Consider the following 16,950-nt stretch of genomic DNA (forward strand, 5'->3'; position numbering starts at 1 on the left):
CCATTGTGACTTTTTCTTTCATTGACCAAAGGGTACCAACAATTTTGTCCACGTCTGTATATATATACTTTTTTACAGTTATAGAGTATGCAGACCTTTAGATGTGATTGCTGCATAAAGTGTTTTTGGCGGGCCACCAATGATAGAAGAAATCTACCCAGAGCAATGCAGAGCACACAATGCATGTCTCACAGAAATAATGGATCTTGTACTTAGGGCTCATTAAGATGACCGTATGTGTTTTGCGGACTGCAAATTATGAATCCACAAAACATGGATACCAGCCATGTACGTTCCGCATTTTGCCTATTGTGGACAACAATAGGACAAGCTCTATCTTTTTTGTGGGGCCGTGGAATGGAAGTACGGAGGTGGACAGCACACCTTTTGTGGCCCCATTGAAATTAATGGATCCATATACGTTCTGCAAAATTGCAGAATGGATGCGGACACATAAATACAGTCATCTAAATGAGCCCTTAGCAAGTAATCAGACGCAACATTTTATTTTTGGAGAGCAGTTTACAAATTGTAATCTGGTTAGTATGGACAATAATGCCATTATTATGTTTACGGATGGTTATTTTTAATTAGAACATCATTTTGTATCATTTTTATTATTAACCAACACATCAAAATTGAAATCATGTTCCCTTTGGTGTCTCAGTAGCAGTTACATTAGGAAATGTTGTCTCCAGAAATCTGTTAATCTGCAGAAAACACGTATTACTATTAAAATATAACAACATATTATATAACTGGCATCTTTACATAGTTAGCAGGTTTTTTTTGCGTCTGTTTTCTTGTACTATTTTGCAGCATTTTACTATGTCAACTAATGTTTTGGGGATAATCTCTCATGTTGTTACCTTAGAGTTGTTCCTGTGCTTTCCTTTAACCATAGCAAACATTCAATTTTAGTCCTTGCGCTGCAACTAAATACTGTATCTTGGTTACTGTGGCACCAAAACTATGCTCCTGCATTTATCTATAATAAAAGCAAGCCCCCTATGCTCTACAACTACCCAAGTCTATCGTGAGAGTATAAGGGGTTCCCTTTGTGTGCTATTCTGAAAATAGGACATGCAGAAACTAAATATAAATTAGGATTAGAGGTGGGACTACAAATCTGTCGAATCCACGAATCCCTTGAATTTTGCTGGATTTGTGGTATTTGTGGACTCGAATCTCGACGCAATTTGCAAAATTCGAATCCGACGAATCCCTCTGCGATGTCACGTCCCCGCACCTCCCGAGACGCCTGCTATTTCCCCAGTGGCATTGTCAAGGGGGGGCCAGAAGGGGCCACGGCCCCCCTACATCACGCTGTGTTCCCCCAACTGAAATGTGCCCCCATTCATTTTGACTGCTCACAGAAGTGTACATTTCTTCTAAACTGTAATCGGTATCCTTTGACCAGGTCCTGCAATAACTATAACTTTAAATCAGCGCACGCTCGGTAACAACTAACCTGCAGTGCGTGCGGCGCGCCTGCTCCTCCAACTAGGCGGCACAGGCGCATGACGTCACTGTGAGCACCGCCCGCGCACTGCCTGTAGGCTGTAGCCTGGCCCTGTTACCGAAGCTAGCTGAAGAGTGGTGTAAGGTACTAGTAGAGATGAGTGGCAGCTTATTTAAAGTTAAAGTTACTGCAGGATATGGATTACAGTTTAGAAATGTGACTGTCAAATGTACACTCCTATGAGTGGCGGGGAGGGGGATCTGTGGATGACACTGTTATGGTGGGGGGATCTGTGCATGACACTGTTATGGTGGGGGGATCTGTGCATGAAACTGTTATAGGGAGGGGGATCTGTGGATGACACTGTTATGGGGTATGATCTGTGGATGACACTGTTATAAGGAGGGGGATCTGTGGATGACACTGTTATGGTGGGGGGGGGGGGTGGATGACACTGTCATGGGGTGGATCTGTGGAAGACACATATAGCATAAAATGCTATATATGGTATATGTCATCCACAGATCTCCCTCCATAACAGTGTCATCCACAGATCCCCCTCCATAACAGTGTCATCTACAGATCCCCCTTTATAACAGTTTCATCCACAGATCCCCACATAAGTGTCATCCACAGATCCCCCTCCATAACAGTGTCATACACAGATCCCCATAATTCTTATGTACAGGATTCATAGGATTCGAAATTCGAAAGATTTGATATATTCAAAAACCTTTTCGGATAAAAAAAAAATTTGATTCGTCCCACCTCTAGTCTAAATATATTAGTGCCCCCAATTTCATAGAAAGACAGAAAAAAATATTGGACTATTCCATCATGGAAAAGAAATATGGATGAATAGATACAAACCGACAGATTTTTTTTTTAAAGAGGACCTTTCACGTTTCTCTTTGTGTTTAACTTAGTACCCTCAGTTGATGCTGCCAGAATTGATCTTTTTTGAAAGACCCTCTCATCTGCCCCGCTGTGATCCCTCAAAGTTTTGGTGCCCAATATATTAATACCAAGCATCGGTACAGGTAGGTAGGTAGGAGGAGACCACAGCGTTTCTCAATGGGCGTCTTCTCCCTGGCTGTGGCGCACTCCAATCACAGTGGAACGCATCACAGCCAGGGTGAAAAAAACAGCTCACCTTCTCCCTGACTGTGATGTGGTTCTCTGCGATTGGACCGCACCACAGCCTTGGAGAAGGAGATGCCCACTAAGATCCTCTTTAAGCTTTAGGGCAGTGTTAGTTTTTTTAAGGATAATATGCTTATTGGCATATACTGTAGCTATTGTCAAGTTTTGTATGTGTATTGGTAGGATTTTAAAATATTACCTGCAATATTAATAGCTGTTCCGTTTCTGGTTTAGTTAGCAGCGATGAGTAACGTACAGATAGAAACAAGCTTGCCTGGTCTGTGGAGGAAAAAAATATAATTTCATTATAATTGTGTAAATATACAGTAGTCTCAGTAGTAATAATAGGCATAGTCTTGATGCTGCCACACTGTGTGTTGCAGAGTGGGCTAGGAAGTCTCCCAGTGCATACATCAAACATATCCTTAGACACCCATTCAACCAATTAAGTCAAAAGGGTTTCTCTTTGGCTTCCCTTTTTCTGCTGCACAGTCTGCATCCAGTTTATAACAAAGTACATGCATGGGATACATTACTTAAATGTGCACCATTGTATTACGATATGGTCCCCACATGTTGGAGGTTTACCTTCAAGATACAATACACAGCTTCTAGTCCTTTATTTATATTACATTTTGTTCCATAAAGTACTGGATATGATTGTCGTTCTCATAGTACAACCATCTTGTCTTATCACTAGTTGTCATTTGCAGAAATACGAGGCTTTGATAGACATTTCTTATAAGCACAAATTTATGCTAGTGTCTCATGATCTGGGCTTTACTGGTATTTTGCACCAAAACTTAACTGATTCTCACAGGTTGGAATGCCTCATCAAAAGTTCATGCATAGCCATTGGTCTAGGCTTCATCTGTGCAAGGTTTCCCTTTAAAGGTTAATAGTGCAGTGGAAGATAGTTCTTCTTGCATCAGATTACTGTGAAGTGCGTGCTGTAATGACTACATTCCCCAGAACACAAATCACATGAGCACCCTTTACACAGATATTGAACCAGAAGGAAGTATTGGTAGATTTTTGGTTCAGAGGTCTCCAGATCAGTTGATTTTCTGAACACGTCAGGATTAGGGATGAGCGAACTCGAACTGTATAGTTCGGGTTCGTACCGAATTTTGGGGTGTCCGTGACACGGACCCGAACCCGGACATTTTCGTAAAAGTCCGGGTTCGGGTTCGGTGTTCGTCGCTTTCTTCGCGCTTTTGTGACGCTTTCTTGGCGCTTTTTGAAAGGCTGCAAAGCAGCCAATCAACAAGCGTCATACTACTTGCCCCAAGAGGCCATCACAGCCATGCCTACTATTGGCATGGCTGTGATTGGCCAGAGCACCATGTGACCCAGCCTCTATTTAAGCTGGAGTCACATAGCGCCGCCCGTCACTCTGCTCTGATTAGCGTAGGGAGAGGTTGCGGCTGCGACAGTAGGGCGAGATTAGGCAGATTAACTCCTCCAAAGGACTTGATTAACTGATCGATCTGCAGCTGTGGATCATTGAGCTGCTGATCCTCAATTGCTCACTGTTTTTAGGCTGCCCAGACCGTTTGTCAGTCACATTTTTCTGGGGTGATCGGCGGCCATTTTGTGTCTTGTGGTGCGCCAGCACAAGCTGCGACCAAGTGCATTTAACCCTCAATGGTGTGGTTGTTTTTTGGCTAAAGCCTACATCAGGGTGAAGCTGTCACACCAAGTGCATTTAACCAGCAATAGTCTGTTCATTTTTTGGCCATATACAAAATCAGGGGCAAGCTGCGCCTGTCACCAAGTGCATTTAACCCTCAATGGTGTGGTTGTTTTTTGGCTAAAGCCTACATCAGGGTGAAGCTGTCACACCAAGTGCATTTAACCAGCAATAGTCTGTTCATTTTTTGGCCATATACTAAATCAGGGGCAAGCTGCGCCTGTCACCAAGTGCATTTAACCCTCAATGGTGTGGTTGTTTTTTGGCTAAAGCCTACATCAGGGTGAAGCTGTCACACCAAGTGCATTTAACCAGCAATAGTCTGTTTATTTTTTGGCCATATCCCAGTCTAATTCTGTCACTAAATCCATACCGGTCACCCAGCGCCTAAATACTAGGCCTCAAATTTATATCCCGCTAAATCTGTCCTTAGTGCTGTAGCTGGGCGAGTTATTTAGTGTCCGTTCAAGCACATTTCTTGTTCTGGGTTGAAATACAATTCCCAATTTAGCAATTTCATAATTTAGTGGTTTCTGCTATATCAGAGCTATTTGAAATCTATCCCTAAAAGGGTATATAATATTCAAGGTGCACATTGGGTCATTCAGAATAACTTCACACACACCCGCTACTGTGTATTTCCAAGTCTAATTCTGGCACTAAACCCATACCTGTCACCCAGCGCCTAAATACTAGGCCTCAAATTTATATCCCGCTAAATCTGTCCTTAGTGCTGTAGCTGGGCGAGTTATTTAGTGTCCGTTCAAGCACATTTCTTGTTCTGGGTTGAAATACAATTCCCAATTTAGCAATTTCATAATTTAGTGGTTTCTGCTATATCAGAGCTATTTGAAATCTATCCCTAAAAGGGTATATAATATTCAAGGTGCACATTGGGTCATTCAGAATAACTTCACACACACCCGCTACTGTGTATTTCCAAGTCTAATTCTGGCACTAAACCCATACCTGTCACCCAGCGCCTAAATACTAGGCCTCAAATTTATATCCCGCTAAATCTGTCCCTAGTGCTGTAGCTGGGCGAGTTATTTAGTGTCCGTTCAAGCACATTTCTTGTTCTGGGTTGAAATACAATTCCCAATTTAGCAATTTCATAATTTAGTGGTTTCTGCTATATCAGAGCTATTTGAAATCTATCCCTAAAAGGGTATATAATATTCAAGGTGCACATTGGGTCATTCAGAATAACTTCACACACACCCGCTACTGTGTATTTCCAAGTCTAATTCTGGCACTAAACCCATACCTGTCACCCAGCGCCTAAATACTAGGCCTCAAATTTATATCCCGCTAAATCTGTCCCTAGTGCTGTAGCTGGGCGAGTTATTTAGTGTCCGTTCAAGCACATTTCTTGTTCTGGGTTGAAATACAATTCCCAATTTAGCAATTTCATAATTTAGTGGTTTCTGCTATATCAGAGCTATTTGAAATCTATCCCTAAAAGGGTATATAATATTCAAGGTGCACATTGGGTCATTCAGAATAACTTCACACACACCCGCTACTGTGTATTTCCAAGTCTAATTCTGGCACTAAACCCATACCTGTCACCCAGCGCCTAAATACTAGGCCTCAAATTTATATCCCGCTAAATCTGTCCCTAGTGCTGTAGCTGGGCGAGTTATTTAGTGTCCGTTCAAGCACATTTCTTGTTCTGGGTTGAAATACAATTCCCAATTTAGCAATTTCATAATTTAGTGGTTTCTGCTATATCAGAGCTATTTGAAATCTATCCCTAAAAGGGTATATAATATTCAAGGTGCACATTGGGTCATTCAGAATAACTTCACACACACACGCTTCTGTGCATTTCCAAGTCTAATTCTGTCACTAAATCCATACCGGTCACCCAGCGCCTAAATACTAGGCCTCAAATTTATATCCCGCTGAATTTGAATACAATACATTGGGCCAAATAATATATTTGTTGTTGTGGTGAACCATAACAATTAGAAAAACATCTAGTAAGGGACGCGGACGTGGACATGGTCGTGGACATGGTCGGACATGGTGGGTGACGTGAAGCCTCATTCTCTGCTATGACATGCAGACTGATTCTCTGCTGTCATGAAGCCAGATTGTCTGTTACGGGACCTCTCTGCTCTGCCTGTGTGCTAGGCCTAAATATATGCCAATGGACTGTTGCAGTGGTGGGTGACGTGAAGCCTCATTCTCTGCTATGACATGCAGACTGATTCTCTGCTGACATGAAGCCAGATTGTCTGTTACGGGACCTCTCTCCTCTGCCTGTGTGCTAGGCCTAAATATATGCCAATGGACTGTTGCAGTGGTGGGTGACGTGAAGCCTCATTCTCTGCTATGACATGCAGACTGATTCTCTGCTGACATGAAGCCAGATTGTCTGTTACGGGACCTCTCTGCTCTGCCTGTGTGCTAGGCCTAAATATATGCCAATGGACTGTTGCAGTGGTGGGTGACGTGAAGCCTCATTCTCTGCTATGACATGCAGACTGATTCTCTGCTGTCATGAAGCCAGATTGTCTGTTACGGGACCTCTCTGCTCTGCCTGTGTGCTAGGCCTAAATATATGCCAATGGACTGTTGCAGTGGTGGGTGACGTGAAGCCTCATTCTCTGCTATGACATGCAGACTGATTCTCTGCTGACATGAAGCCAGATTGTCTGTTACGGGACCTCTCTCCTCTGCCTGTGTGCTAGGCCTAAATATATGCCAATGGACTGTTGCAGTGGTGGCTGACGTGAAGCCTCATTCTCTGCTATGACATGCAGACTAATTCTCTGCTGACATGAAGCCAGATTGTCTGTTACGGGACCTCTCTCCTCTGCCTGGGTGCTGGGCCTAAATTTATGACAATGGACTGTTGCAGTGGTGGCTGACGTGAAGCCTGATTCTCTGCTATGACATGCAGACTGATTCTCTGCTGACATGAAGCCAGATCCTCTGTTACGGGACCTCTCTCCTCTGCCTGGGTGCTGGGCCTAAATTTATGAAAATGGACTCTTACAGTGGTGGGTGACGTGAAGCCTGATTCTCTGCTATGACATGAAGACTGATTCTCTGCTGACATGAAGCCAGATTGTCTGTTACGGGACCTCTCTCCTCTGCCTGGGTGCCGGGGCCTAAATATCTGAGAATGGACTGTTCCAGTGGTGGGTGACGGGAAGCCAGATTCTCTGCTATGGAACCTCTCTCCAATTGATTTTGGTTAATTTTTATTTATTTAATTTTTATTTTAATTAATTTCCCTATCCACATTTGTTTGCAGGGGATTTACCTACATGTTGCTGCCTTTTGCAGCCCTCTAGCCCTTTCCTGGGCTGTTTTACAGCCGTTTTAGTGCCGAAAAGTTCGGGTCCCCATTGACTTCAATGGGGTTCGGGTTCGGGACGAAGTTCGGATCGGGTTCGGATCCCGAACCCGAACATTTCCGGGATGTTCGGCCGAACTTCTCGAACCCGAACATCCAGGTGTTCGCTCAACTCTAGTCAGGATTACAGTGTTATACTTTGTTATACTTACGAGTCTTGACTAAGATCTCCTTGGCATTCCCCTGTGTAACATTGTCACCAGCTACAGCAGAGACTTTAATCAAATAAGTGCTCCCTACTGTCAAGTTTCCAATGGTGATCGACTCATTGACTGTGCTCTTATTAAAGAGGAGATCTCCTATGACACTTATTATATAGAAGCTTTTGTTTCCTACTGGTGCATCCCAGCTAAGATCCAATGAATTCCTGCTGATATTGTGGACTCTTAGATTTGTTACACTTTCTGGCCCTGTAAATATAAATATAAGTATGATAAACACTATTTTTCAGTATACAAAACAAAGAATATATAGAGAGATATTTAACTTAAAAAATTACATTTAAATATTAAACTAGCAGAAGGACCCAGCTTCGCACAGGTATATTTCATGTATTTCATTTAATGTTTGTGTGTTTTGTTAAAGCATAACGACAGTATCCACTATAACAGTGACATCTACAATACCCCGCCCCTTTAACAGTGACCTCCACAGCGGCCTGCCCCCTTAAAAGTAATATCAACAGTGCCCTCCCCTTTAATGGTGACCTTCACAGTGGACTTTATTAGTGACCTCCACAGTGCCCTGTCTTGTTAACAGTGATTTTCACAATAACCCGTCCCCTCCACAAAGCTCCGCTCCATTAAAAGGTGACCTCCACAACACTCCTGCCCCTTAACAGTGACCTCTACAGCACCTCACCCCTTAACACTGACCTCCATAGCAGACTGTCCCCTTAACTGTGACCTCCACCATTTCCTGCCCCTCAAACAGTGACCTCCTCAGCGACCTGCCCCTTTATTAGTGACCTCCACACTACCCTGTCTCCTTAACAGTGTTTTCCACAACACTCCGTCCCCCTAACTGTGGCCTCTATAGCAATCTGCCCCTTATCACTTAACTCCATAGCGGACTGTCCCTTTAATTGTGACCTCCAGAGCAACCTGCCCCTAGGGTGGCCAGAGGTCCGGTTTTAGGCAGGACAGTCCCGCTTTCAGACTCCCTGTCCTCCGTCCAGCGCAGGACCTGGACAGACACAGGGATTTCCTTTTTAACTGCTCACTATCAGACAGCAGCACTGTGCAGTCTGAGCGTGAGCTGCAGGGAGAAAACCACCCTCCCTCCCACCCCTGCAGCTGACAGAAGTTGATTTTTACCTTCATTTTTTCAATCCCCGTTGGCTGTGGAGTGAGAGGGGGCATGGCTTAGCGGAACCTGACGGCAGATTTTTAAGTCTGTCCTTTTTCAGGGTGTCCTAATTGGCCACCCTACCTTCCCTCTGAACTGTGACCTCCACAGCACTGCGCTCCCTTAACATTGTCATCCACAGAACCCTGCCCCTTTAAAGCTGACTTACAGCAGTGAAGAAAAAGGGCTGGCATGTTATGGAAACGTGGTGTAAAACTGTGTGTATGTGGCGACTAAGGGCCTACGAGCTTCTATTGGCTGATAAGGGTCATGTGACCAGGCTTCTTTTGGCTAATGCATTTTTGTGAATATCTCAGGAATAGTGTTGGGCGAGCATGCTCAGCCAAACACCAGTTCGGCTCGAGCATTGCGGTGTTTGGCCGAATATCGCGTGTGCTCGAGCGCGATGCTCGAATCAGTGTATTTAAATCTAATTTAGCCTCTATTTCTGAAAAGTTTCCAGCAATGCTGCTCTATAGTATAGTGGTTAAGATTCTTGGCTGTAATGTAGAAGGTTGTGAGTTCAAATCCGACTAGAAACAATTCAGAAATAGAGGCTACATTAAATTTATATATTTTATATTTTTTTAGTAATTGTAAAAAAAAAATCACAATCACAAAAAAAAAAAAATATATATATATATATATATATATATACAGACCAAAAGTTTGGACACACCTTCTCATTCAAAGAGTTTTCTTTATTTTCATGACTATGAAAATTGTAGATTCACACTGAAGGTATCAAAACCATGAATTAACACATGTGGAATTATATACATAACAAAAAAGTGTTAAACAACTGAAAATATGTCATATTTTAGGTTCTTCATAGTAGCCACCTTTTGCTTTGATTACTGCTTTGCACACTCTTGGCATTCTCTTGAGGAGCTTCAAGAGGTAGTCACCTGAAATGATCTTTTAACAGTCTTGAAGGAGTTCCCAGAGATGCTTAGCACTTGTTGGCACAGATTTCCACTGGTCTAATGTCCATTCCTTGTGTTCTTTAGCCTAAACAAGTCTCTTCTGCTTGTTGCCTGTGCTTAGCAGTGGTTTCCTAGCAGATATTCTACCATGAAGGCCTGATTCACACAGTCTCCTCTGAACAGTTGTTCTAGAGATGTGTCTGCTGCTAGAACTCTGTGTGGCATTGACCTGGTCTCTAATCTGAGCTGCTGTTAACCTGCGATTTCTGAGGCTGGTGACTCGGATGAACCTATACACCGCAGCAGAGGTGACTCTTGGTCTTCCTTTCCTGGGGCGGTCCGCATGTGACCCAGTTTCTTTGTAGCGCTTGATTTTTTGTGACTGCCCTTGGGGACACTTTCAAAGTTTTCCCAATTTTTGGGACTGACTGACCTTCATTTCTTAAAGTAATGATGGCCCCTTGTTTTTCTTTACCTTAGCTGCTTTTTTCTTGCCATAATACAAATTCTAACAGTCTATTCAGTAGGACCATCAGCTGTGTATCCACCTGACTACTCCACAACGCAACTGATGGTCCCAACCCCAATTATAAGGCAAGAGATCCCACTTATTAAACCTGACAGGGCACACCTGTGAAGTGAAAACCATTTCAGGTGACTACCTCTTGAAGCTCATCAAGAGAATGCCAAGAGTGTGCAAAGCAGTAATCAAAGCAAAAGGTGGCTACTTTGATGAACCTAGAATATTACATATTTTCAGTTGTTTCACACTTTTTTGTTATGTATATAATTCCACAATATGTTATTTCTTAGTTTTGATGCCTTCAGTGTGAATCTACAATTTTCATGAAAATAAAGAAAACTCTTTGAATGAGAATGTGTGTCCAAACTTTTGGTCTGTACTGTATATACATACATAAAATTATACATCTGATATATATGAATGCATAATATGTGGGCAACTACTACTGATGTTTTAGCCATAATATATTTACATATATTATAATATATTATATATAATATATTTTATATTATATATTCTAAATATATAATAATATATGTAAATATATTATGGCTAAAAACGTATATATATATGTTTAAATAAAATTTAGTCTGACGGGATTCAAACTCATAACCTTCCACATTACAGCCCTGAATCTTAACCACTACACTATAGAGCTGCACAGCCAGGTATGAAAAAAAAAAAAAAAAAGTATATATATGAGACTTCTGCTTTATAGGAACACTTACTAGTAGTACATTTTCCTATACAGCAGAAGTCTCAGATATTAATTTTTGACTGGGGAGGAATGATCGCTATCACATTCATTCCTCCTTCATTTAGTTACATTGACTATCAGTCGCACATCCCTGATTACACAGAGAGATGTGTGGCACGATTATACAGGCCATTTATCATGAATGAGCGTCCCTATAAAGACTTGCTTCCAGTAATTGACCTGAATATCTTGCAGTGCCTTAAGTGCTTAAAGCAGGGGTGGACTGGGAACTTGAATTAGCCCTGGAAAAATGGAAGTCAGGGCCAGTAATACCATATTGTGGCACATTAAACCACCCCAACAAAGCCAAATACCACAGTTCATCACAAAATACTGCCCCCGTGAGCACAAAATACATCCACAAAAACTTTCATTGGCCAGCCGTGAGGAGGGCCCAGGCGACCCCCTCAATTTCTCTTTGAGATCTATGGCCACTCCAGCCCTGGCTCAAAGGGATTTCCCAGTAAAAATAAATTTTTAACAAGTTCTTGCAGAAAGGTCCCTGAAAATAAAGCGTTATACTTACCTGCTCCTGGCACTGTTTTTACTTGGCAGTGCATGGCCATGGTCACATGCACCTCTCCAGCCAATCACTGGCTTCAGTGGTAATGTGGCCCCAAGCAGCGTTTTCACTACTGAAGTCAGTCATTGACTGGAGCGGTGTATGTGACCATGGCCATGCACTGACAGGTGTAAAAGTGCAGGAACCGGAAGATGGAGGCAGAGCGGGCCAGGGCAGCATGAAGCAAGTAAGTAGGAATCTTCTGTTTCAGGGGCCATGCTGCAGGAACTTGTTCATAAATAAGTGATTTCGCTCACTGCAGAGGAAGGTGCTCCCTGGTTATTACCACCTCCTGCCAGTTACAGGTGCCATGCAATAACCAGTAAGCACTTTCCCTTACTAGTGGGGAAAGAGCATATTGGTTAACAATTTAATAATCAGGGCTGAAAAGACACTTTTTGTGATTTAGCACACGTGGTTTGAACTATTGTAACTTTTTGTTGGGACTACCAAAATAATTTTTGCAACAATTTTTTAGTTTGATTTGGGGCAAACTGTACAAAATATATAGCTCTTTATTCTTTAAGTATGCAAACTGACACCAAAATAAATTATTATAATTAGTTACCTATTTTGTTGGTCGTTTTGTTATATTTAATATGTATAGTTGAATGGGGTGATAATGGCAACGGTTTTGGTTGGTGTGGGTGTTTTTTCTTTTATGTATTTTGTTTTCTTTTTTAACTTATAAATAGTTACCAATATATTTCTGCTACAAATAATATCCCCCAAAAGGTCATAAAAATACCTTTGGGGGGCACTGACACTTTTTGTGAATTTTTCACTCTTTCCTTTTTATGTATTACTTTTATTTGTATTTTAATACTATTTTATATTATCACTTATTATTTAAATATATTTTTGCCACATAATATCTCCCCCCAAGAGGTCATAAAAAGACTGTTGATAGACCATGAACGCTGTACTATTTTGCATTTTTAATTTATTTTCTATTATTTTTCTTTTATTATTAAAAAAATTCTAGGTTTTTTTCAAATATATTTTTGCCACTTAATGTGTCCCCAAGGGATCATAAAAAGACTGTTAGGGGGCATTGAACACTCTGTAATTTAGCAATTCTTCCTTTTATTTTTTTCCTTCTATTTGTATTTTCTATTTTTTTTTCTATTCTATCTTTTGATCAGCTGTGTTTCTGTCCAAAAAGATGGGGGCCGCAAACCTTGCCTCTGGGGGCCGCATGCCGAGAGCATCCAAGCATCGGGAAGTGTTCTACTAGAGCACACGAGCACTTTGGTGCTCAACGAACGGTTCATCCTAGAGAGCTGAGACCCGGTCTAAAACCTTCCCTGACACCTGATGCGTGCCACATTTCTTGATTATAAATGCGACAGTGCGGATTCCCTTAGCGGACATACACAAAAACATATACTCAGCTTTATATTTTAGATGTACAAAATATAACTTATAGGGACACCTTTAATTGGGTTCACTTTCTTTCTCATGACTTTTTCCAACCTTGATCTGAGTCTAAAAACCATGACAGCACTGTCATTCTATGCCCAGTATTGGAATCATTATTCAAACGGGTGTAAAGTACAACTGGCTTAGTTGCCCATAGCAACCAATCAGATTCCACCTTTTTTATTTTCAAAAGGCACTGTCAAAAATGAATGGTGGAATCTAATTGGTTGCTATGGGAAACTAAGCCAGTTCTGCTTTAGATTAGTTTGATGCACGACCCCATATATTTTATAGTTGAAAGGTAATAAAAGAATCCTTTGGCATGACTTGGATTTATTCATTGATTATTAATTAAAGGTGTTCCGATTGTTATTTAAGTTACAGACAAACTCAATCTAGCTAAAATTATGACATGCAGTTATACCGTTCATATATTTTACTGAGCACATTGAGTTACACATCAACTAAAGAATGGCTGAAAAAGACGAGTTGTGTTTTGGAACGACCAAGTTAGAGGGCTGTGCACAAAAGGCATCCCAGAAATATCAGTTAACTGAGTTACATTTGCAGGGTTGAATGGTCCATAATTCCTTCTCAATGTTGCACAAATCAGTTTTGCAGCTACAGCAAACATTTGGTAGAAGCGATTGGAGTCTACACTTTCATAGATTCAAGGGTTCACTTATTTTCTCACATCACTGTGGATGTTTACACAATGAGCTTACTACAGGATGTGAATGATATAATTCATTGTGTTTTAGGCCTTGTCCACATTTCTGTGTCAGTGTCACGTCCAAGAAAAAAAGCATACATGTTTCATCCGTTAAGATGTCCGTGAAGGATCTGTGGTTGGTCTGTGTGTCTTTTTCTAGCATCCCTGTGTCTTCTGTAATTTATGGATGTTGCTCAGCTGAAAATTAATTTCCAAATAATGTCCTATCAGTCTTCAGTGAAAAACGGATGCAGCACAGACACAACATGGATGCCATCCGTGTTGTGTCCGTGATTTTCACGGACCCATAGACTTCAATGGGCGTGCTTGGTCTGCATTACGGTTCAAAGTAGTGCATGTCTCCGTGATTTTTTTTACTGACCCGGTCAGTAAAAAGATACTGAAATGTGAACAGACACCTTTAAATGAATGGGTATGTGCATGGGCGTAGGGATCACCATAGCAGCCATAGCAATGGCTATGGGTCCCTACGCCACTGGGGGCCCGGGAAGCCGGCTGAGGATTATTATGTTTTTTAAATTCATGTGGCGTAGCTACAGGGGTCGCAGGCCCCTCCAGGACAGACAGAGAAAGTGCTATCTGCAGGGCCTGCAGGCTGTGGGCGGTGCGATAGGGCGTGGCCGGAGGCAGAGAGGCATACCTGCAATGAGAAGATGGAGTGGTCCCGCTCCCAGTCTGGGTGGCAGTTCAACTGGCCGGAAGTGGAGGAGGCGGAGCGTACAGCGAAGCTGCGTGCTGCTGGGCCTGGCAGCGCTGCTGGAGTGTGGGCCAGCAGACGTTCAAGTGGCTGTGAGATGAGGGCTGGCTGACTTTGGGACTGGTAAAACTTACTCTGGAGTCCTGGACCATTATATCTGGGGAGGAGGGGGGAGCAGCATCCTGGAGGTCTGGACCAGTACATTTAAGGAGAAGGGGGAGGCAGGACCCTGGAGGTCTGGTCTGGACCATTACATAGGGGGGAACAGGACACTGGAGGTCTGGACCATTATATCTGGGTGGGAGGTGGGAGTGGGATCTCCGAGGTCTGGACCATTATATCTGGGGGGGAGTGGGATCCCCGAGGTCTGGACCATTATATCTGGGGAGGAGGGGGGAGCAGGACCCTGGAGGTCTGGACCATTATATTTAAGAAGGGGGGAGCAGGACCCTGGAGGTCTGGACCATTATATTTAAGGAGAATGGGGAGCAGGATCCTGGTGGTCTGGACCATTATATGGGTGGCAACAGGACAATGGAGGTCTGGACCATTCTATTTAGGGGGAGCAGGACCCTGGAGGTCTGGACCATTATATAGGGAGGAGCAGGACCCTGGGAGGTCTGGACCATTATATATTGGGAGTAGGGGGAAAGCAGGATCCTGGAGGTCTGGACCATTATATATGGGGAGTAGGGGGAAGCAGGATCCTGGAGGTCTGGACCATTATATATGGGGAGTAGGGTGAAGCATGAACCTGGAGGTCTGGACCATTATATAGGCAGGAGGGGGGAGCAGGACACTTGATGTCTGGACCATTATATCTGGGGATTGGTGGTGGGAGATTTAGGGTGGGGGTGGGAGGTCTAGGAGGGGTGTGGGGATGTTGGGGTGGGAAGTCCTGGAAGGGTGTTTGGGTGGGAGCTCTGGAAGGCGTGGGGGTCTGAGAGGTATGTGGGGGTGGGAGATCCGGGAGGGGGGCCCATAAAAAATGTTGCTATGGGGCCTAGTCATTTCTAGCTACGCCCCTGGGTATGTGTGCTGTACATGAAAAATGTGGACAGACCACGTCAGTGAAAAATGGAAATGTGGACAAGGCCTTACCAGTTGAGCTACATAATGTTTGCCTATAATTGTAACTTTGATAATGATCAGTGCAAAAAATGGGTCATTTCAAATGGTTCACTTATTTTTTCTTGCCATTGTATGTCCTGTGTTCAAGGTGGCTGCATAGGCTGACCCTCTCAAGTATGGTCTATGTGAGCTGAGTGCGCTAAGCTGCTTCTTTTTCTGTCATTACAGGTGAGCTCGCATATGGAGGATGCGGATCAGCAGGATGCAAATCCCATTAGTGTTAGCAGGACTTCATATACAGTGTAACTGTCATATATATATATATATATATATATATACAGTACAGACCAAAAGTTTGGACACACCTTCTCATTCAAAGAGTTTTCTTTATTTTCATGACTATGAAAATTGTAGATTTACACTGAAGGCATCAAAACTATGAATTAACACATGTGGAATTGTATACATAATAAAAAAGTGTGAAACAACTGAAAATATGTCATATTCTAGGTTCTTCAAAGTAGCCACCTTTTGCTTTGATTACTGCTTTGCACACTCTTGGCATTCTCTTGATGAGCTTCAAGAGGTAGTCACCTGAAATGGTTTTCACTTCACAGGTGTGCCCTGTCAGGTTTAATAAGTGGGATTTCTTGCCTTATAAATGGGGTTGGGACCATCAGTTGCATTGTGGAGAAGTCAGGTGGATACACAGCTGATAGTCCTACTGAATAGACTGTTAGAATTTGTATTATGGCAAGAAAAAAGCAGCTAAGTAAAGAAAAACGAGTGGCCATCATTACTTTAAGAAATGAAGGTCAGTCAGTCTGAAAAATAGGGAAAACTTTGAAAGTGTCCCCAAGTGCAGTCACAAAAACCATCAAGCGCTACAAAGAAACTGGCTCACATGCGGACCGCCCCAGGAAAGGAAGACCAAGAGTCACCTCTGCTGCGGAGGATAAGTTCATCCGAGTCACCAGCCTCAGAAATCGCAGGTTAACAGCAGCTCAGATTAGAGACCAGGTCAATGCCACACAGAGTTCTAGCAGCAGACACATCTCTAGAACAACTGTTAAGAGGAGACTGTGTGAATCAGGCCTTCATGGTAGAATATCTGCTAGGAAACCACTGCTAAGGACAGGCAACAAGCAGAAGAGACTTGTTTGGGCTAAAGAACACAAGGAATGGACATTAGACCAGTGGAAATCTGTGCTTTGGTCTGAGTCCAAATTTGAGATCTTTGGTTC

At 42.7% G+C, this 16,950-nt stretch overlaps 1 protein-coding gene across 4 annotated transcripts in view; it reads right to left on the bottom strand.

Annotated features, from left to right (window-relative positions):
* Positions 1–340: 340 nt before the first annotated feature.
* Positions 341–16,950, bottom strand: part of LOC122936379 (mucin-2-like) — a 135,320-nt gene continuing 118,710 nt past the window's right edge. For 3 of the 4 annotated variants that reach the window (XM_044292561.1, XM_044292560.1, XM_044292559.1), the window contains exons 17-19: positions 7,821–8,078; positions 2,805–2,884; positions 341–710 (exon numbers count right to left, since the gene is read on the bottom strand). In XM_044292561.1, the coding sequence (XP_044148496.1) occupies positions 645–710; positions 2,805–2,884; positions 7,821–8,078 (404 nt within the window). In that variant the 3' untranslated portion in view covers positions 341–644. The remainder of the gene's footprint in view (positions 711–2,804; positions 2,885–7,820; positions 8,079–16,950) is intronic. The other variant, XM_044292562.1, reaches the window with a different exon arrangement.

Source organism: Bufo gargarizans, chromosome 4 (genome assembly GCF_014858855.1).
Source record: "Bufo gargarizans isolate SCDJY-AF-19 chromosome 4, ASM1485885v1, whole genome shotgun sequence".
In the NCBI taxonomy this organism is placed as follows: Eukaryota; Metazoa; Chordata; class Amphibia; order Anura; family Bufonidae; genus Bufo; species Bufo gargarizans.